At 56.8% G+C, this 20,882-nt stretch overlaps 1 protein-coding gene and 1 long non-coding RNA gene across 2 annotated transcripts; both read right to left on the reverse strand.

The window, feature by feature from the left end:
- Positions 1 to 1,635: 1,635 nt before the first annotated feature.
- IGFALS (insulin like growth factor binding protein acid labile subunit) lies at positions 1,636 to 6,683 on the reverse strand. Its single transcript, XM_064520467.1, has 2 exons — positions 6,583 to 6,683; positions 1,636 to 4,392 (listed from the first exon to the last, which is right to left on the reverse strand). Exons 1-2 carry the CDS (start codon positions 6,596 to 6,598, stop codon positions 2,579 to 2,581), a joined length of 1,830 nt encoding a protein of 609 aa, XP_064376537.1. The 5' UTR covers positions 6,599 to 6,683; the 3' UTR covers positions 1,636 to 2,578.
- A 6,451-nt stretch (positions 6,684 to 13,134) lies between these two features.
- On the reverse strand, positions 13,135 to 18,294 carry LOC135329892 (uncharacterized). The gene is made up of 3 exons (XR_010391525.1): positions 18,206 to 18,294; positions 15,823 to 16,245; positions 13,135 to 14,326 (listed from the first exon to the last, which is right to left on the reverse strand). It is a non-coding gene; the product is annotated as an uncharacterized LOC135329892 (long non-coding RNA).
- Positions 18,295 to 20,882: the final 2,588 nt, after the last annotated feature.

The following is a 20,882-nucleotide window of genomic DNA, read 5'->3' on the forward strand; positions in this document are numbered from 1 at the left end:
CCTGGCAGCTGCTGTTAACTTGAGTTTCTTCTCAGTGCCCCGGAACTGGCACTCCTTTGGGGCCTACCCTCCTCTTGCAGGCTTGATATAAGCCAAGGAACCTAATGGAGGTGGTGTCTCTCCCTCTTCTGGACTCTGAGGCCATCCTTGGCTGCGTGCCCTTTCCATGCTCTGGTCTGTGCTGAGGACTCACCTTTGCAGTGCTCATTGGGCAGGGGCAGAAATCTCTCGGGTTTTTACTACCAGACGGATTATATTTGAAAACAGACGGTTACAAAGCAATCAGAGCATCTGTCTATACTGCATGCTGTATGCATAGTTAAAACTTGCATCTGACCAGGTTTCCTCACTCACAACTTTCTTTCCTGGAAACTTTGTCTGACCTTTGGTCACTTATCTCATATTTGGAGAGTCGGGCAGTAGGGTTGGAGTCTGACCAGGCTGTTAATTTGTGCAGGATTTCTGGATGCCTATTGCTGCCTGTGCACAGCTGTTTCCTCCAGGAGTGTGTCTGAGCCCATCAGACCGGCGGTGCGTGCCACTCGCCCTGGGCCTGCGCTAAATCCATTGTGCCCTTGCTGCAATGGCCGCTCTGTGTGCGTGTCACCTGCTGTGTTGGCCGTGTGCTTCTGTCTAAGAAATCCCGCGTGCTTGGGTCAGTTAATGGGTCTGTTAAACCTGTGGCAGATGCAAGCTGAAGGGGAGCTCCAGGAGATGCAGGCTTGGCCTGAGCTGGAAGCTGTTCTTCGCCTAAGTAGAGGTGTTGGGGAGATGAGGGTGGCTGGCAGCAACGACAGCTGTTCTTGCAACACGGGAAGAGCCATCCAGTGCAAATCCTGCTCTGTAATCGCTCTCGGTGTGGAGAGGGTGTAACCAGAGTCCAAGAGTCTGAACTGGCATCAACTGAGATTGTTGGGCAGTGGTTGCTGGCCCTTACTGGCTGCTGTGCCAGTGATCTGAATGACAGTGGACCCTCCTGTCTCCAAGGCCAATCTGAGTCTTTCCTTTGCAGCTGATCATCTTACAGAAAACTTGCTGCAAATTCCTCCTGTGCTTTGGGGGAGAAGGTCCAGCCCTTCTCTTGAATGGCATAGGGATCTGCAGGGTGTCGCAAAGGTCTGATGAGCCCGAGCTGTGCTGTCGGAGCGAGATGCCCAGGTCCCTTCAGCTCTGCAGACGTTATCTGCGCTGCAGCAGGGAGCAAGCCGGCGAGCAGCTGGGTGCGGCAGCTCTGCCCTGCGCACGCTGTGACGCCGGGTAGCTGACAGCGCTCACGCTCTTTGACGTGGCCGTGCTGTGCAGAGGCACGAAGGGGCTCTGATAAGACATCCCAGCTGGGTGTGGCACGTGCTTTCAAAAAAACATACTTACAAGATGGGTTGCGATAGCTCCAAAGGTTTATTTGTCTGCTACGATTTATCAGGTAAGTGACGTGCATGGCTTTCTGTAGCCTGCCTACATCTGCTATTGCAAAGAATGATTAAAGCAAGTCATCTGCCCCCTTTCCTAAACCTACAGGAGAGCGTGTGGCTTTTTAGGATTTTTGTTTTCTCTAAGCTTCCCTTTAAACCTGCCAAAAAGCATCCCTGGGTAGAGGTGAACCTGAGCCCTTACCCTGGTCTTCTCTTACCCATGGATTCATGGATGGGTGTGTGGTGGGGTGTCACGCTCTTAGCTCTATTCCTGACTTTGTGCCCCTGGGGTCCTACTTCTGGATCAGGCTGCTGTTTGCTAGCGCCATACAAAAGCAGCGCCGTGGCTGGGTGGTTTGTGGGGAGCCTGCAGCCCTTCCCCACCGTAGCGCGAGGGTGTTGGGAAAGGCTCGGTGTGGCCTGCCAGCCTGGAGGAAGCTGCACAGCACCTGGCATCTGCTGGGTTGGTTCATGGCAGGAAGATGCTTCATTTCATTGTAATTCTAATAAAGGAGAGCTGGAGCCAAGTTTCCTCTCTGCCAGTCAGGATGGTCCTGCCAGGCCTCAGAGGTGCCCCTCGCTGTGGCGAGGGCTCTGCTCGGTGGGTAAATGCCTTTCCCTCACCCCCGAGCAGCTGCCAGAAGCTCAGGGATGCTTGGGCTTCCTGACTGGGGTGGGCAGGCAGGCTGGGGAGCGAGTGCGCTAACCTGAGGGCTGGTGTTTAAATAACTCGGATATTTTGGTTTGGAGGCAGCAGAGCCCATTTGGGCAGCTGGTGCCTGTCTCCCCCTGCCCATCCCTGCCTTCCCCAGCAAACAGACATACCCACATCGCCCCAAGAAGTGGTGTCCCCCGGTTACTTATGCCAACCCCTGCGCTGGTTCTGTTTAAAATTACACATATACAGCTCCCTTTATCAGTCCAGAATGGAGAAAGACAGCTAAAGACAGCAGAGAAGCCAGGCTAACCTTGTGCAGTTGCTTGCGCTGCTGCCCTGGTTAGCCCAGCGTGGGGCCGGGCCGGGGAGCGAGGTGCCAGGTAACTGCTGTCCCAGGGACCGAGAAAGGGAAGGTGACAGTTCAGGGCACACTGCTAGCTTGTGGTTAGGTGTGCGCCATTGCTCACGACGGAAAGCAGCAAGTCCTCCAGAAAGCGGAGCTGTGTTGTCAGCAGTGAGCAAAGTTGTCCTCACTGGTGTCGCGGAGATCCAGGCCTGTCACATTTGGGGGGTGGAGGCAGGTGAGGTTGTTGTAAGTGTACACAGGGACGTGGGAATCGTCCCCCTCCACGACGGACTGAACGAACCGTGGGACCACCACGGGGTGCTGCAAGGAGAAGTCCCGCAGGCCCTTCAGGGAGCAGTTACAGTGCCAGTTGTTTCCCTCCAGCCACAGCTGCTCCAGCGCGAATGAAGAGCACAGAAAACCAACTGAGAAGGTTTCCAGGGAGTTGTTCCTCAGGCTGAGATACCGCAGGTTTGACAGTGGGGAGATGACGGTGTTGTCCAGTGTCTCCAGCTGGTTATTTGAGAGATCGAGCCAGAAGAGGCCCTGGAGTGGGCTGAAGGTGTCCTGTGAGATGTCCAGGAGCTGGTTGGAGGAGAGAAAAAGATACTCTAGGTTGCTTAGTCCCACAAAGAGCTTGGGTGAGAGGTGGCTCAGCTTGTTGTGCTTCAGATCCAGCTCCAGGAGCTCATGCAGATCACCGAAGCTTTGGTCTTCGATCACAGAGATGGTGTTGTGCTGTAAGAAGAGCCTCCGCAGGCTGGAGAGGCTGGAGAATGTGTTTGCTCTGATCCTGCTGAGACAGCTGTGCTCCAAGTGAAGGCTGTGCAACTTGGTGACACCCTTAAAGACGTAGTCGGGAAGAGCCTTGATGCAATTAGCAGACAAGTGCATCACTGCAATGTTGTACAGCCCCAGGAAGGCCCCAACCCTGATATCTTGTATCTGGTTGTTGTTCAGGGTGAGGACCTCCAGCTGGCGAAGCCCGTCAAAAGTCCTTTCTGCCAGGTTTCTGATCCTGTTGTGTCCCAGCTGCAGCTCCTCCAGGAACTGGAGGTCTTTGAAAGTCCTGGGTCTCAGGCTGGTGATAGAATTGGTGGATAAGCGTAAGACATGCAGGCTTAGGAGACCCAAAAAAGTGTCCTCAAAGAGTGAGACAAGACGGTTGTGGGAGAGATCCAGCCACCGGAGGGACTTCATGCCCACGAACGCGCGAGGTGCAATGGCATTGATCTGGTTGTGGTTCAAGTACAGCTTCTGTAGCTTCTGCAGCTTGACAAAGATGTTGATCTTGATTCCCTTGAGAGAGTTCCCGCTCAGATCCAGCTCCTTCAGCTCAGTAAGGCTGCAGAAGAGCTGGTGCTGCAGGTAGGGGAGCTTGTTTCCAGCCAGGATCAGCTCCCTCAGGTTGGGTAAATCGTGGAAAACCTTGTCAGGCAAGACCACAAGTGAATTCCAGCCCAGATTCAGATACCACAGGTTGGAGAGGCCAGCAAACAGCCCTTCCTCCACCTTGGTGAAGAAGTTGTTGTTGAGGCTCAGGGACACAAGGTTTTGGGTGTGAAGGAAAGTGTGGGGCGCCAAGTACTTCAGCCGGTTGCGTTCCAGGTGGAGGTGGTAGAGGCTCCTCAGCCCGTGGAAGGCGTGCTGCTCCACGCCGGCCAGCTGACTGCTTTGCAGGTCGAGGAAGTCAAGGCTGGAGAGGTTCCTGAATGCTGCGGCTGGCAGCAAGGTGAAATTGTTGCCGTCTAGCCAGAGGGCTTTGGCGTTGGTGGGGATGTCCTCTGGAAGGTGCGTGAGGTTGCGTGCACTGCAGAAGACATTGAGCTCCTCACTGTAGTCATCAAAGCTGCAGGCGCACAAACTGGGGCATCGCAGGGGCTCTGCGTCCGGCTGCTCCTTCAGGGCTTCTCCTTCCAGCGGCTGTGACGCAGCTGCCAGCAGCAGGGCCAAGGGGAGCAGGAGAGCGATGGCTGCTGCGGAGAGCAAGGGAATAGAAAGCATTAGCTGACCAAGCGTGGCACAAGGAGGCGATAGCAAGGACAGTGTTTCCTACTTGCAAGATGATGCAAGGAGGAGATGATACTGAGCAAGGAGAGTCCTCCTGGCCTTCTTGTGTCCTAGCAAAGTCACCTGCTGAACAAGCATGAGTGCAGTCTGGCTGGAGTGATCTCTGCTCCTGGCAGACTGTGTCTGCCTGGGCAGACGAGAAGGGATCCAACGGCACCTTCCTGGTCCCTAGGGAAGGTGGCTGGAGGTGCTGGCAGGCACAGGTGGGTCTGCCCTGCGGGGCAGCAGAGCCGATGCAAGATGAGGTGCAATTTGGCCGTGGTGCCAGCGGGCAGTGGAGCTGCCTTGTCTCCTGCCATGACCGGGACGTTCTTGGCGTGGTCTCCAGACCCCACTGCTCTGCCCCGGGACTTACGCTCTGGCTTCGCACCCTCTTCTCTGTCCTGCGGCTTCCCTGTTTGGCCCCTCCTGTCTGTCTCGCAGTTGGCTGGGGCGCTGGGGCTTGGGGTGATCGGGACAAGTGAAAAGCAGCGAGGAGGAGGCTGGTGCCATGCGAGTGGGCATGTGCTCGGTGCCGGCGTAGCTGCACAGCTCAGGGCACGGTACCTGCCTTCCCTCTCGTAGGAAGTGATTCCTGCAGCAGGGCTCAGCCGCGCTTTGGAAAGCGGCGGCAGGGCGACTCTGGGCAAAGCAGGGAGGGCAGCTTATGCAGTGACTGGGGAACACTTGGAGTTACAAAAAGCTTTCTCTCCCCTGTAGTTCAACCCTGACTTCTCTGTCCCTGCGGTGCGATTTCTCTCCGTTTACCTACTGAGCCCAAGAGAGCTCCGCGGTCACTCCGAGCAGAGCCGCGGGAGCAGCTGCGGCTGCTGCTGCACGTTATTTTCACGACAGCGGTTTTGGGCTAAGGCAGGGACCGGGGCGCTTGCTGTGGCATGCTCCAGCGCCGGGTGCGGGCTCCCTCAGCGGGGCACGAGCCGCTGTCAGAGCGATCGGCGGCTCGGGAGCATCCCTTCGCGCGCGGCCCGCGGAGGCCAGCAGCGAGCGGTGCTGGTGCCGGGGCTCTGCTCGCCCCGCTGTTTGCTGCGCCTGCAGGAGGGCGAGCTGCCCCAGCCCCGTCTCCCAAGCCGTTTGTGCCGAGTTACGGCAGGCACCCCTGAAATCATCACCACGGCCGAGCGCGAAGAATTATTGTTGCCGCGGATTAGCTCTGAGTAGTCCAGGGCCGTGACTCAACCACCTCCCGGGCAAATGACCCGCTAGCGCGGCGACCGGAGCGCCTGCCGTCCCCGTCCTGCCACCATGGCGTGACGCACGTCGCTTTTTTCCACCAAGGCGCATGGGGCAGAGATTCCTGCTGCGAGGGGCTGGGGCGGCTGGGCCAGGACGGGAGCGGCTGCCTTGCAAGTGGCTCTTCCATGGGGGCCCCGGCCGGTGTTTCTGGAGCACCGCTGCTGAGGCAGCTCCGGATCCCATGGGGTTTGGATACTCCCATCCAATATCCATGCACTAAGCAATAACACGCATTTTTGAGACTCGGCCTGCCCTTTGGAAAGTCCATGACCATGCATTAGCAGGATTGCCCGGGGCTCCTGCCGCAGCTCAGACCCCTCTTTATTTACTCTTTGGTGCATGGACCCTGGGTAACCCCAGCACCGTCACGTCCCGGCTCCCCTGCCGTGAGGGTCCCCTGCAGCAGCTGGGAAATTTGCCCGGGTACATCTTAGCAGCAGCTGCTTTCTTTCTGCCAGCAGCAGATGAACCTTTCCCCTTCCCTCCTTTCTCCCCGAATTAACTTGATCTTTCCCGGAGTGAAGAAAACCCGAGGGGCCGCCCCGCCTTGCTGGCCAGGTGCTCGGTGCAAAGGCTCCGGCCCCTTCCCGCAGCCCTGAGCTGGTTTCGGCAGAGGCTCGTGCACCACGTTATGGGGCCTGAAAGTAAAGTGCCTGAGAAGGCACAGAGGCTCCTGAAATGTTTTTTCAGCAATGAAGGCAGAAAAAAGGGGAAAAAGGTTAACAGCGACTTGACTGCAAAGTCCCAGGAGAGCTTTACCTTCTCCCCCCCGCGCTTTTGCCCTGCCCGTCCTGCCACGCGGGGTCCGTGCCGAGGGGACCCGTGCGGCACCGCGGGAGCAGCGGGAGGTCTCCCTGCCTTACCTTTGCGTGTGCTCATGGTGGCCGCCGGGTGGGACGGCAGCGCTCCGTGTCCCCGCCGCGCCGGCTCTCCCCGGCCCCCCCACTCCCCGGGCGGGGATGGAGCAACCACCTTGACGCCTGTCCAGCCGCCTGCGCGGGGCCGGGTTAACCCCGCCGCTGCTGGGCTCGGCACGGCAAGGGCCGTGCCGCCCTGCTAGGCTGAGCCGGTACCGCTCTGCTCCGGGGGTTGCTTTGGGAGCGGGGTGCTCCGGGCACGGCCGCTCGGCTGGGGAAAATAGAATGAAAGCACAAACTGGAGACAGAATGATTCCTTCTCTCTCCCGCCTATAACAGCATTTATTTTTGCTCATGGGTGGGATGAAATGAGATATCTGCACGAGCTTTGCTAGCCTAGGAGAACTGGCTACGTGCTGAGACCTCATCCTGGAGGGAAGGTGGCACTGCTGGAGACTGGCAGTGGAGATGGGGTTCGGATCGCCAGCGAGCCGGAGAGGGAAATGTCGCCGGGCTGCCCCCTTGCCATGCCGCTGGCCTCCTGAAGGGCACCCGAGTGGTGGCACCCGCTCTTCCCCTGGGGTTTCTGCCGTCAGGACGAGTTCCTGGCAAAGGCCGCTGCCTCGAAATGCGGGCAGCGCCTGGGCAGCGGGGCAGCTGGGGTGTACGCAGACCTGGGGCTGCTCGAGGCATCCCCTGGGTGCAGGGGACAAGGTTCAATCCCCACCGCTCGGCCACGTGTCTGAAGCCCTGGGACTTTCTGGATTTGGGCTGAGCCAGTGGTTGAAGGTGAAGTGCTGCAGGGCCACGGGGTCCGGGCTGTCCTGGCGAGGGGCTGCGCGTGGGACGTGGCGGAGCTGGACTCAGGCTGGGAATGGCAGGTGGAGCCAGACAGAGTCGGCCAGAGGCGAGGAGCTGGGAGGCTGCTGGGGCTTCCCAGCCGGAAGAGGAGGGATTCGCTTTGTGGTTCCCCAAAGACCCCCTCAGCTCTGCTAGGTACAACTTTATCAAAAGAGCAAGCTGCTCCGCAGTGTTACGTGGTGAGACCTCTCTGCTGGTGATGCTGCTGGAGTAAGCGCAAGAGGCCGGATCCCCATTCTACGTCTGTGCCCAAAAACACACTACAGGGCCTGCAGCGTCCGGATTGCACAGGGATCTAAAGTGGGTCAGGGTTACCTTTACAGGGAGATGGAGGTGAAACATCTGAGTTTTTACGATGATAAAAGGAGGAGATGAGTTGAAAAATGGGGAAAAACTCTTCTCTGTGCGACACTGAAAGCCTCAGAAATAAAGGAAAGAAGGGAGTAACTCATGTATAAATCCAGACAGGAATAAAGTCAGCCATGGATTTCCCAGACGTGTTTCTGGCAGTACAAGGTGATGGTGCACAGCAGCTCTGGGCAAGCAAGACTATTCAGAGGAGGAGTACGAAACTACTGCTTGGCTTCCAAATAAAGACAATTGAGTGTTTTCTGCAAAATTACGCTTACTCTGCTAGAATGCCCTGAAATTGGGGGACTTGCTCCAGGCTAAAGGAGTCCCCGCTGTGAGCCGCGGTGCCGGGGCTGACCGTGGTGTGGCATGGCCGCGCTGGTGGCCCGCCCAACGGGGCGCCGGGCTACAGCCCTACGCTGTGTCAAGGCTGAGGAATTGCCACGTAATGCATCAAACACAGATACGGCCCCAGTCTTTTAATGCTGAGGGTCGCCATAGTAGACCTCCTCCTGAGCATCTTTTCTGGTTTGCAGGCTGGAGAGGAAGGACACCAAAGCGCGAGCTTTGTGTGGAGCTCGGCTCCTAGGGAGAAGCTGGATCCCCATGTTTTTTGCCAAACTCTTTGCTAGGTTTAGTGGCCAGGCTCTGCAGAAGGAGAGCTGTGCTTGGAGATGATGGGCTTGGTTGGGTGTGCATTTTCGGAAGGGCTCCTCCTCTTTCAGACCTAGAAGCCTACATGCTGTGTGCTCACCAGTGACATCCCTCACTACTGACCATGGCCGTGAAGGTCTCTGGGGCTCTCTGCTCCTCAGATGCCATGGCAGGGTTTGGCCCTGGGCAAGGAGCTGGGTAAGGTCGGGGTGATGGATGATCCTCAGGAGCTGACTTGGAGCTGGAAGATCCTCCTGCCAGAGTCATTTGGCAGCTCTTCAAAACCACTCAGGGAGGCTCATGAACTCATTCTGTATTCCAGGTCATTTCCCCACCAGCCCTTGTCCAACCCAGCTTCTGAAGAAACTTTTACCAGTTTCCACGAAAAAAAAAAGGTCACTTCTGTCTCAGATAGAAGAGCCTAGTTGGCCAGAGGTTGTGTTGGAGGTGGTAGTTTGCTGCCCTTGTAATAGCTGCCTGATCAGGCCATGAAAATACTGCTGCTAACCGCTCTCTGACTACAGCAATCACGTCTTTCCTTGCAGATGCACCAGAAGCAGGGCTGGTGTTGGACACCATTTACTTTCATGGTTCAGGCTTGCCTCCCCTGGGAGACAGGATCCTCCGCTGATGCCAAAGCACTGCTTCAGCCCAGATTTGCCTTGTGTCCACAGGATCAGTCATTATGGCAGAGAACAAGGCTGGAGGTGAAGCGGGGCCAAGGAGCAGGACTGCGATGCTGCCTGCCTGGGCTGGCAGGGCGATGGGCCTCGACATGGGTGCTGGCGGTCCTGCCTGCCGACTCGAGGTGGTGAAGGGCAGCTGGCTGCCCTCGCAGGCACCGCGACTGAGCGAGGCTGCTGCTGAGAGCACCCGTCTGGCCGTCCACATTGCTGCCCGTCTCTGCCGGCTCGGTCCCAGGTTGCCGCTGCCCCGAGGCTCCGTCTGGCGTGGGGGCCTGTGGTGGCAATCAGCGGCGGCAGCCGGAGGGCTGTGAAAGCTGTGTAGCACCGTGCTCCTGCTGCTGCCTCTGTGCCTTCTCCCGCAGCTTCCCGCTGTGCCCCTCGGTGCCAGCGCCGCCGGCCCTGCTTGCGAAGGCGGCTGGGGGCCGGATGGCTCCTGTGCTGGGACTTATGGCTGTTGTTGAAGGTCAACTGGAGAAAAAGAAAATGAGCAAAGCCCGGGTACGATGCAAGGGGGGAGAGCGTAGGCTCACCAAAGCCAAAAGGGTCACCCGCGGGGCTCAGGCTGGGGAGCCGATGCTGCTCCCGGTACCAGCCAACGTGGCAGGCGCCTCCTTGCAGGCCAGGACACCTCAACCCAGAGAGCAGGAGTCACGCGCGTGCTGCTCTGGGGTGTCAGTAACAGGGCAGAGAGACCCTGGCCCTCTGGGCTGGGGCCTGGCACATTTAACATAATATAATTTGCTTCTTGTCTCCTAAGAGTGGATATCTGGCTTGGAGCTGGTGGGCTGGGTTGCATTTGAGCAGAGATCTTCATGACCCAGCAGGGAAGTTCAGGTCTGCAGTCACACCTGAGGGTGTTTGCGGCCCTTGCTCGGCTCCCGCGGGCACAGGGGGTTCAACGCCCTGCTGCTCTCACCCTGCGTGGGGGAGCCGAAGTCTCTCAAATGCACCAGTGTCCAAGGGGAACGTGCCCATGGGAACAAGCGTCAGGGAGAGAGGAGCAGAATCCAGCATTTCTTTGCTCAGAGCCATCAAACTTCTGCAGTTCAGCTAAGTGAGAAATGTTTTTTTCAGTTTCTTTTTGGATTGAATTGGTGGTCTCCTCCCCCTCTATTTTAATCTTCTATTCTGGGAAATTATAGATCAGAAGGGAGAAATGAGAGATGGAGACAAATGTATCCACTAATAGGCGCTAAGCACATATTGACACAAGGTGTAATCAATTTGGAAGCTAAAAAGAGCTGAACCAGCAAGGACCTGCCAGCCAAAACCCACAAAACTTCTAATTGAATTTTAAAAGAAAACTACCTACATCTACAGAGCAGGTTTATCCCTGCACACAAAAGGCCTTTTTTTTGTGAAAAATCTCAAACAAGCTGCAAAGGGAAAACAAGCACGATAACTAAGCCATCTCCTTCCAGAGCCACTGCAATGAAGGTTGGCCTCTTGCTAAACTCCAGAGCCGGCTCTGCGAAAAGGGAGACGCGAGTGTCCGCAGAGCTGGGTATAAACGCAGTCAGCTCAGACCTGGGGAAAACCGCCCTGGGGGAAGCGCCTGCCTCGGGCTGCCCCCGGGGCTCCCGGCCGTCCGGGGCAAGCGCTTGCATCCCTCCCCCTGGCCAAGCGCTGCCCCGGCCCTTGCGAAATCCCCGGCTGGGTCAGCGCCGAGCCGCTTTCCCCGGCCTGACGCAGCCCTGCCGCCGAGGCACAGGGCTTGCGGCAGCCGCGGCTGTAAAACAAGCCCCTGCTTGGAGCGGGGACTGGCGCGGAGGAGGCCCTTGGTTCACCGCTCCAGGGCGGCGGAGGGAGCCCGGCGGGACGCAGGAGCCCCGCTTTAACGGGGAGACGGGGGCTGGTACAGCCGCCAGGGTGGTTTTGCTTTTGGGGCCTGCGGCCGATGTCTTCCTCGCTGCCGCGAGCGCAGACCTCCCCCCGTCGCGGCTCCCCACCCGACCCCAGGTCGTGATTTCAGCTCTCACAGCTAATCTTCCAGGACAGGAACAAAGTCTGTGCTGTCTCAACCGGTTGCCATGGAGAAGGCTGTAATGGTATTAGGAAGAGCAGCAAAATCATAAAAAAGCTTCTAAACCTATTTAAACTGTTATGAATCATTAGCTCTACCCAGCAGCCAACCTGTGCCCATGGTTGCTCAAAGCTGTTTCTTCCCCAAGCACCAGCGTTGCCCGGGCACCTCCAGCGCCTTGGGGGAGCAGATTCCCCGGGGGACCCGAGGCCACACAAGCAAGGAGGGAAGCGGCTCCAGTCTGCTGGCTCCAAGTTGGCCGAGATTTATCCATAATGCAGAGTGACTAATGGCAGACAGTCACCTGGGAGAAGAAGGAGCCCCACTTCCAGCAAGGCCACCATCCACGGCGTCCCAGCTGAGGGCTGCTGGGGCAAGGTGGGGGCTGCTAAGTCAATAACGATTATGAATCATTTCCCTGTGCCATCCGTGCTGTCCCATAAGACAGGATGAGAGCGCAGTGTAAGGAACAGCTGAACTATATAGCTTATGCCTAATTTGGGAACACAGGATTTCTGGCCTCTGGCTTGTGCTACCTCTTGAAATGGTTTTAGGGAGCAATTTGTCATTGTCCAATCTGTGCAAGGAATCGCACCCGAAGGACTACGTCTGTTTTGAGAGGCTGCTTGATGCTACACCTCAATCTCCTGCTGTTGCTTTCTGTGGCCTTTCTCTAAAAACACTGGTTGTCAGCTGCCAGGTTTAGAAGTGACTTACAATGCTGAAGACTGGCCGTCGCGCAACCCCCTGAATTTGGGCTCATCCCTCACTCTCTGCTCCATCTCCAGCTGCTCAGACTGGCTGAGCTGGGGAGGCCGGTGGGGAAAGGACTGGCACTGGGGGCTCTGTTCGAGCAGATTCCCCCGATGGGAAACTCCCCTTGGCGTGTTTGAAGGCGTTTCTGCCAGTGTGCGGGGAGCGCGGCAGCGCGCCCCGGCCTGTGCTCTGCCTAGCGGGTGGCTTCTGCTGCAACCCCCACGAAACTCCCTCCCCTTGCACACCCATCGCTCCCGCTCTGAACCGCCTCAGCCGTAGACAAGTAAATGCTGGTGAGGTCCCAACACTTGGCTCTCCCAGCAAATGACTGTCACTGTTACGGAGGCTGGCAGGACCTCCCTGAGGTCTCTGGTCCATCCCTCCTCAAAGCCCGGCCACCTACAGCGGGTGTCTCAGGGCCATGTCCAGGCACAGTTTCAATATCTCTGGGGATGGAGTTTCTCTATCCCTTTCCTGGTGCCTGACCACCCTTGCAGTAACTTTCTTTTGCTTATATCTAATGGGAATTTCCCATGCTCCAACTTGTCCCTGCAGCCTCTTGTCCTCCCACTGCGCACCTTCAAGAAGAGTCTGGCTCTGTTTTCTCTGCAGCCTCCCATGAGGTAGCCGCAGAGAGCAGTAAGATTCCCCAAGCCTTCTCTTCTCCAGGCTGAACAAACCCAGCTCTCCCAGCCTCTGCCCATACATCACGTTTTCCAGGTCCCTGACCACCCTGGGGGCCTCTGCTGGACTTGCTCCAGTCTGTCACTGTCTATCTTGTCCTGGGGAGCTCAAACTGGACAGTGTCAGGTTTGGTCTTACAAGTGCAGAGCAGAGGGGAAGGATCACTTCGCTCGCCTGGCTGGCTATGCTCAGGATAATACAGCTCAGGACGCTGTTGGCCTTCTTTGCTGCAAGGGCGCACTGCTGGCTCCTCTTCAGCAAGTCCGCCAGGACCCCCAGCGCTTTTTCTGCAGAGCTGATGCGGTGCACAAGGACTGCCATGGCTCCCATTTGGGGCAGTACTCCCAGGGGACGTGTCTTGTACCGCTCCTAAGTACAGAACACCAACAAGCAGCTTTCAGTTGGTCCCAGCCCCCTCTGCACCCGGGATCACCCCAGAAGCCAGGCAAGGATTTTGTGTACGGGCTTTCCTTTCATCACACAGTGGAGACGACTGCAGGAAAACAGCCAGGGAGAGAAGAAAGACACCCAATCCATCACAGGTCTGTAACCAGTCTAGATTTAATACTCCACAAATACTAATGGCTCCAGCTTCCAGTGACCTGGAGAGAGAAAGGACAGTGAAAGTCATTCACAAAACGCATCAGCTGCCGCGCTTCATCCAGGGGCATGGAGCGTCAGCCCGCAGGCTCCTGCCGCGTGGCTGCCGTGGGTGCTATCTGCGCGGGGACGCCTGCGCCGCTGCGCACAGCCCGCGGCCGAACACAGGACGCGCTTCCCACCGGGGCGCTTCTCTGCTGAGGCTCTCAAGGGATTCATTAGCCTGTTTTACAACGGTGAAACGGAGGAGCCAATACAGCCCAAGGGGTCAGCTTAGTTGAAGCCTGTATTTTGATTTGTGACCCAACACCAACGCCAACACCGCCTGAGACAAGGCGGGCTGCAAAATCCGAAGTGCAGAGTCTGAGGCTGGATCGTTCTTGGCTGGGGGATATGGCTATCAAACAATCCTCCTGGAGCTGGGACTGGCCAGCTCAAAGGCTTCCTTTCGGGAGAAGCCTGACTGGCACCAGAAGAGCGGTGCTCACTGTGCTGACCCACTGCCAGAACTTCCCAGCCAGCCCAAATTGGTGCCTTCCTGAAACTACCCTCTTACATGCCTGTGCACAGTAAATCAGTGTAACTAGAAAACCAGAAAATCTTCCGCTGAAATGAACCTTCTCTAGAGAGGGGAGAAATTACATTAAGTCCATAGAAATCACCACAGAACTGCTATTAATTGAGAGGCTGTGGACCCAGTATGGGAGGGGAACAACACACATCCTCACGCTGAGAACAGGGATGTGAAGGGATCTGCCGGTCCCAAAAGCTGGGAATCACAAACCAGAGCTCTGAACTCTCGGTTCACACTATTCCCGGGAAACAACAGAGCTCTCTGCACTGGGGAGTTACTGCAGTGCAGTAACAACTGGTGTGCGACCACAGCTCCAGGTAAGTGGAGGAACAAGACGGCGTCTCCCAGGGAGGCTGCCTAAATGCTGTCCACGTGCTGGGGAGTGTGAGAGGGGGCAGCTGGGCTCCCAGCGAGATCAATGTCCTGCTGGCTGAGTCCTGCTGGGGAGGGAAAAGCAGGGGGTGAGTCGGTGCCTGTACATTTCCACGCCGAGTCCTCAGTTCGGTCTGTCCTCCTGTCCTCCCTTCAGGATGCTGCAGCAGCAACTGTGCGCTGGGTTCTCTGATGAACGAGAGAGACAGGAGTCACTGCTTGCATCTTCCACAGCCGCTTCCCACCGTGACGCAGAGGAGTGGGAAAGGGTGCCCGCCTGGAGAAGATGTGCGAGGTGCCAGCGCGAAGGGCCAGATCCCAGACCTGCCTGTGCCACCCAGCCCAACTGGCCACTGGGCTTGCTTTGGGGTAAGTTCAGCACGGGTCTGGCCTCCAGAATGAGCTTCATCTCTCCCCAGGGCGAGGGAATCCATGCTCCCTGCCACCCTGGATAGACGGAGCATTTACAGCCTGTGCTCTGCCTGCTTGCAGGCTCCTACTGACCGAGACACCTTGAGTCCAGTGCGTGAAGCATCTGCAGCTCTCTGCTTTCACAGACTAGAGGTGGCCGAGGCAGGGTCGGCTCTCTGTGTTGCCTGACCTGTGGTGAAACCTCTGCTGGTATTTGAACGTGGCACCCTGCGGGGCCTGAGTCGTCCTTCTCCCAGCCTCAGAGCCACGCTAGGGACTTGCTGGCTGTGGGAAGGTATTTCCCCTCCCAAGAGGGGCCTTTCTGCGGAAGCCAAGAAGGGATGGGTTTCCAGGGCAAAAAGCTGTGATTCTCTGGAAACTGGGCCCAAAATAAAAGTAGGATCCCTACAGGAACATTTGTCTGTTCAGGTCCCCTCCCTAGGGCTCTGCTCTGTCACACAAATCATTGAGAAAATGTAATTCATCACCAATGAGAGATGAATAATTAAGTGCTCCAACCCACAGATCAGCTAATCACAACTTCTTAGTCTTCTAACACTATTCCCCATCCTCTCTCCAAAGAATTGCCACAAAGAAGTCAACACTTAAGGAATGACTCAGAGCTAGCTACTCCTATCACATTTCTGTATGTCTTCAGTTATGAACTGGCACAGCGCTAATCTGTACTAAGTCCTGGGGGAAGGGGGAATGTGACATGGATGGTGTTTTTAAAGTTGAATTAGAAAGTATTTTTAGAAAATCTTGCCAAATATTTTCTATGTCTGGAGAATAACATCTCCTGTTGTCAGGGAAACTTGTGCTGGTGCTGGTTACACTAAGCTAAAAATGTGAAAATGCATTAGTGTGTTCACACACTTCGTGTTATGTGATTATGGGCTATCTGGGCTATGAACCTCCTTAGTTTCTGTCCAAAGACAGCCAGGATTTGTGATGATTCCAGCTGATTGGATTGACCCTTCTGTGGAAGCCTTGGAGGGCAGAGAGAGTCAGTCAGGCCTTCCAAACGATGAGCCATGCACTGAGTTATAAACTCTTGCAAAGTTTCATTGCCTGGACGCCCCTTGCAATGAACCGTAGGAACTGAGGGCAAGTTAGAAACAGGTGCAAATGAGTCCTGGAGCTCCAGGACAATGGGACCCTGACACGTTTAGCCATTAGCCTTGGACTCATGGGTCTTGCTGGAAATAAGTAATCCCCATCAGAGTGAAAAGCAACAGGACAGGCAGGACTCCAGGGCCTTTCTGCCGACTTACCCCCTGGGCTGGCTGCGTCCACTTCAGAGTAGGGTGGAGGTTCCTCTGGTGGGCCGGGATAAGGCGGTGGCCAGCATGGCAGCATACTGAACGGACCTGCCAGGGGAGACTCTTCTCACTGCTCCAGGTGTGGAAAGCCCAGCCACCCCCCTTCAAACCACTCCTCGCTGTGGGAATGCCCTTTGGGGGCAGCGGGAAGCCTTAGCTTGACTCCTCCAAGCTCCGAAGGAAGGCTTTGACTCGTCTCCTCTGCCAACCTCTTCAAAAGGAGTTGGGCATCAACATTTTGGGCATCTGGGTTTCACCTCAGAAAAGCACCAAGGATTGGGAGCATACGCTGAGCATGGGGTGCAGGCGGGTGGGCATAGCTGAAGATGGAGGCGGTCGGATATTGCTGCAGGTTCACAGCCTCTCGCAGTGTGTCTGTTTTAGCAAACGGGGGGAAAAAAAAAGAGCATGCTAGTACAAATGACCTTGGTGTTCTAGAGCCTGTGCTGTTCTCTTGGGGACCTCAAAGGGCTCTTCAGGAACTAAGCTGCCTCCTGGAGAGGGGGGCATGGCTCCAGCGGGGATGAAGGCAGGGAATGGGACACACTCCACGGCAGGAGCAGGGTGGAGAGGGGCTGGGCCCAGGAAAGCCTGAGGCTTTTCTGCTGGCCCCAGCTCACTGCAGAATTTCACCTTCCCCTCCCCAGATAATTTCAGGCTGAGAAGTGAGCTGGGATTCACATATAAGCCTGCCTGAAACTACAACACAAAAGACAAGAGAAGCTAGGGAAGTGACTGGGGAAATGCTGCTGGCAGGAGGGGGGGGCTCGTACGTTAAGAGCGCACGTTTCCGCCAGGCATACAGGCCAAACAGCCAATACAGCTGCTGAATGTCTAGTCTGGCTGCCGCTACCACGAATCCTTGAGCTAAGAAATGCTTTCATGTTAAAATGGCCTTTCCCCAGTAATTTACATCTTATCTTCCTTATTTCTATTCTGCCTCACTGGTACTCACTGTCTGCCCATATTTCTGTTAATCCTAGCCCCTATGTATTATGCTAAATCATTTTTCACTTGAAAAGTCCTGCATTACTTGAGATAGGGATCTATTATTGAAGGCTTAACAAAAGGTTTCAACAGCTGTTAGCAAAGTTTCTAATTGCCATTTCTGAGTGTCAGATCTGTCTTGTACATCCATTGGTATAATTACAGAGCACTAAACACGTCTGTTCAGAGAGCTGGGAAATGTGACTGATGTTCCAGTTGCTCCTGGGAATGTTAATTACCTTGCTGGTGTCCTACCCATCCCACATGAAACGTGTCACCTCTGCTGCCCTGGCTTGCCTGGTTTGACCAGGACAGATAATGACTTTTCTGAGACATGACTCACTCTCAAAGCGACACAGGTCACCACCAGAGATACAGATGGGAAATTTCTCAAAAATTTCTAAAGTTGGGTTCCAGGGTGGAATAGGGAAACCCTGCAAATGTCAGCAGGAGTGCTGGAGCATGTGGGGACAAAAAGAGGTGGGAGAACCTGTCCCAAAAGTGAGTATCACTCAGAACAATTCTGCGAGCAGGGCTTGGGAAGCGAATAAAGGTGTGGGGAGAGTTCTCTATTATAAGATCTGCAAAACTTCAGAGCAACCTCTTCCCCAGCCCTTAGCCTATCTGTAAAATAGGGGAAGCACCAAGCACAGAGAAGGCAGGAGGAATTGCAGGTGTGCGTGCCGTGCACAGGAGTCTGGCTGAGTCACAGCGCTGTGGGGAGGTGGGTGCTGAGGTTGGCTTGTGCCTCGTTAGCTCTTGGGTGTTTTCTCTTTCTCTGGGCCTGGTCCAGCCGTGTCACGCACAGACTGGGAGCGGGCAGGATTATCCCACTCTGATATAGCTGCCCTGTCTAATTGATGCTGAGAGAGCTGCCTTCCTTAGAGAGCTAACACAGAGGCTCTGTCTTTGGGCCCAGCATGCTGCTGGACCAGCAGAGCCAAACCTACGCTAAGCCCTCACACTGGTGGCAGGGGGCCTGGCAGATCACCCTGTGCGTATCTGCGCTTCTATGCTGTACCTTCCCTCCACCCGCTGACTGCTCTGCCTTCTCGGGCCCAACGCAGCGTGCCCCACTGTGCGTTAGGGTGCCTTATCGGCATCACCCAGATTCCCCAGGATTGCCTGGGATATATGGAGTAAAGGGATATAATGGGAGTAAAGGTATTTGCCACATTTCCTGTAAGCTCTTTAGAACTGGATATAGGCTTCCTACTAGTGTACTCTATAACTAGCTCTGTAGCCACTAGTTATGGGGTCAGGCACAGTTTAAAGTTAGTTATATAGCTAACTTCTGTCTGACATGACACAGAGCAGGAGGAAACAGTTCGGTCATCTGGAAACTCACCTGATGAGCGCAGGTCTTGGATCAGGCTCAGGCAGGCACTAGCTCCATAGAAGAAGATGAATTTGAAGGTTAAAACTCCATGGATGGAGGCTAAGCAGGTGAGACAGGAAGAATGTGATGGAGTCAGTGGAGGGACCACACACCTTCCTCATGCCAGAGATTGCTCTTTTATTACTCTCTGCTCTGTTGATTTGCCTGCTCCCATACTCTTCCCTGCCTGGCTTTTCCCTGGCTTTCATTCCACAGGCATGAGTGCAACACCTAGTCAATGCCTGTGAAGCAATTAAACCTCATCCTGTCCCAAATTAACATTGTTAGTGGAGCAAGGGGACATCCTTAAGCTTCTTTGCCGCCTTCTGTCATGTGCCAGGATGGACGTGCCTGGAACAAGCACAGGGAGACTACGATCCTGGGTGCAACTTACGCTTGGAACAAGTTACTGGTGAAAGGTTCCCCTCACTGCAGTTAGATGTTTAGTTGCAGGTTGTCTCAGCTGAAGTTATAGTCCTTCCTTCGCAGTCACAGGAAAATGCCTCTCCAGAGTGCAAGTCAGCAGATCTGTTAAATTCCTGCCTAACAGCCAGGACTCACCCTCCAAAGCTGCTGTTTGTCTCCCTTGACTATGAAGGGAGCTTGGGAACCGCCTGCATTGAGACAGGGGCCTTTATCACAGCCGTTAGGAAAATGGATCCCACTTTTAATGATCTATTGGGAGTGGAGGAAGCCATTGTTTAGATGATTTTAATGATCTGTTGGGGGTTAGGCAGCTGAGGGAACCCTCCCCAAATGAGCTGTGGCTTAAGGATTTGTACTGAAGCACTTGGGAGGGTGTATTTTCATGGAAAGTGTATGAATACCGCAGTGATTTATCCCAGCCTTGCCTCCCTGTTCATACAGAAGGTAACAGGCAAGTGCAACAGAGGCAACACCCACCCACCTATTTCTGCTGAATAATCAAAATCCCCTTTCCCTGTTTACAGTTTCATCTGATTGAGACAAATGAGCTCTTCCCAGGGTCAGAACACCTGTTTTGGGGACTCTTTGGGGTCACTGAAGCAAATCCACACCATCTGCCAACTTTGAGACACAGTGACCCACAGCAGTGTGTGGCCAGAGCGTGAAGAGGTGCGACACGTACTAATGGTCCCATTGATATGCTGCTGCTTGCTGTTCGGCTCCTCCCCGATCGCACAGGCCCCCAGGAGCTGAAGTGGAAATCGGATGGTGGTAGAGCCCTTGGCCTTATAGTGGAATATCAACTAGAGGAACAGAAAGAGAAATCTTCCAGGATGCATGTTGTGAGCACGGTTGCTTGCAGAGGGAGAGGGGAAGGCTCAGAGGACTTGTTAACCGCGCTGGAGGTGGTGAACAGGGGACAATTAGGCAGTTCAGGACGGTACCAACTATCACGCCCTCCTGCTGCGCTTGGCTCCCTTCTCCAGGGCTCACGCTGACCGCTAGGATCATGGCAGGGACAGACCAGGATCTCCAGCTCTAACTTTGCCCTGCCACCTTTGAAGGAAGTAAGAAAACGGGAGGTGGGCGCTGCGGGTGGAGAGCCTCGCCTTGTACTGCGTCAGGTAGAGCAGGCCCCTCCTGGTCCCTCGCAGCTCCTCCGGCAAGTCGGCGGCCGCCTCCAGCGCCAGCAGCACGTTACCGAAGTGGGCGAGGACCCTGCAACGCAGGCGAGGGGCGGCCCGTGCCCGAGCGCGGGACAGACGGGCTGCGCGCGGCGGCGGCGTTTGCCGAGAGCGGGGCCGACGTGCCGGGGCTGGGACCCCCGCGGCGGCGCTGCCCGGCCGCCCGCTCACCTCTCCGGCACGACGCGGCTGGCCCGGGAGAACTGGTAGCGGGTGACCTCCATGCCGCGGCCTGGCTGCGGGCAGCGCCCCGGGGTGCTGGGGGAGGCGCCCGCCGCGCTCCGCTGGGTCACTGCGCTGTGACGTCAGCGGTGAGGTCACGCGCGGCGGCCACGCGCTATGATGTCAGCGATAAGGTCACGCGCGGCGGCCTGAGGCAGGGCTGGGCACGCACCGGCACGCGGGGCCTCGTGGGGCCGGCAGCCCTGCCCTGCCTCGGGACGGCTCGGGATTGCCTCAATTAAGCTAAAAACGTGTGAAAAGCAAAAAACAGCACTCCGGACCCGGGGGGACGGGGTCTCCCCACGGAGTGAGGCTCTGCCCAGGCCCGGCCCCACGGAGCCCCAGGCCAGGGGGTCCCCAGGGAGCCCCAGCCCCACGGGGCCCCAGGCCCAGCCCCAGCCCCACGGGGCCCCAGGCCGGGGGCTCCGCCCGGCGCACGGCTCGGCCCCAGGCCCACACTCGGCCCCAGAGCCCCGCGGGCGCGGCGCGCCCTCCCCCCGGCAGGGAGCGCTGCCGCCCCCCGCGCTGGCGTGTCCCTCGCGCCGCCCCGTCGCCGCCGCCGCCCGGAAGTGGCCGCGCCCCGTTGTGGCGGCCTCCGCCGAGGCCTCGCTGCCGCTGGGGCCGCCGTGGGGCCGGGGCCGCCCCTCCTGCGGCGCCGGGCCAGGAGCCGGCGGCGGCCTCCCCCGAGGCGCTGGCGGGGGCTCCGCGGGGCCGGGCCGCTCCTCGGGCCTCGCCGCCTGCGGTGCCGCTCGCACGGGCGCGGCGCGGCGAGGCGAGGCGGGAGCTCGCTGGCGGCCCCGCGGGTCGGCCCCGCG

The sequence above is a fragment of the Dromaius novaehollandiae genome, chromosome 14, assembly GCF_036370855.1.
Source record: "Dromaius novaehollandiae isolate bDroNov1 chromosome 14, bDroNov1.hap1, whole genome shotgun sequence".
Taxonomy (NCBI): domain Eukaryota; kingdom Metazoa; phylum Chordata; class Aves; order Casuariiformes; family Dromaiidae; genus Dromaius; species Dromaius novaehollandiae.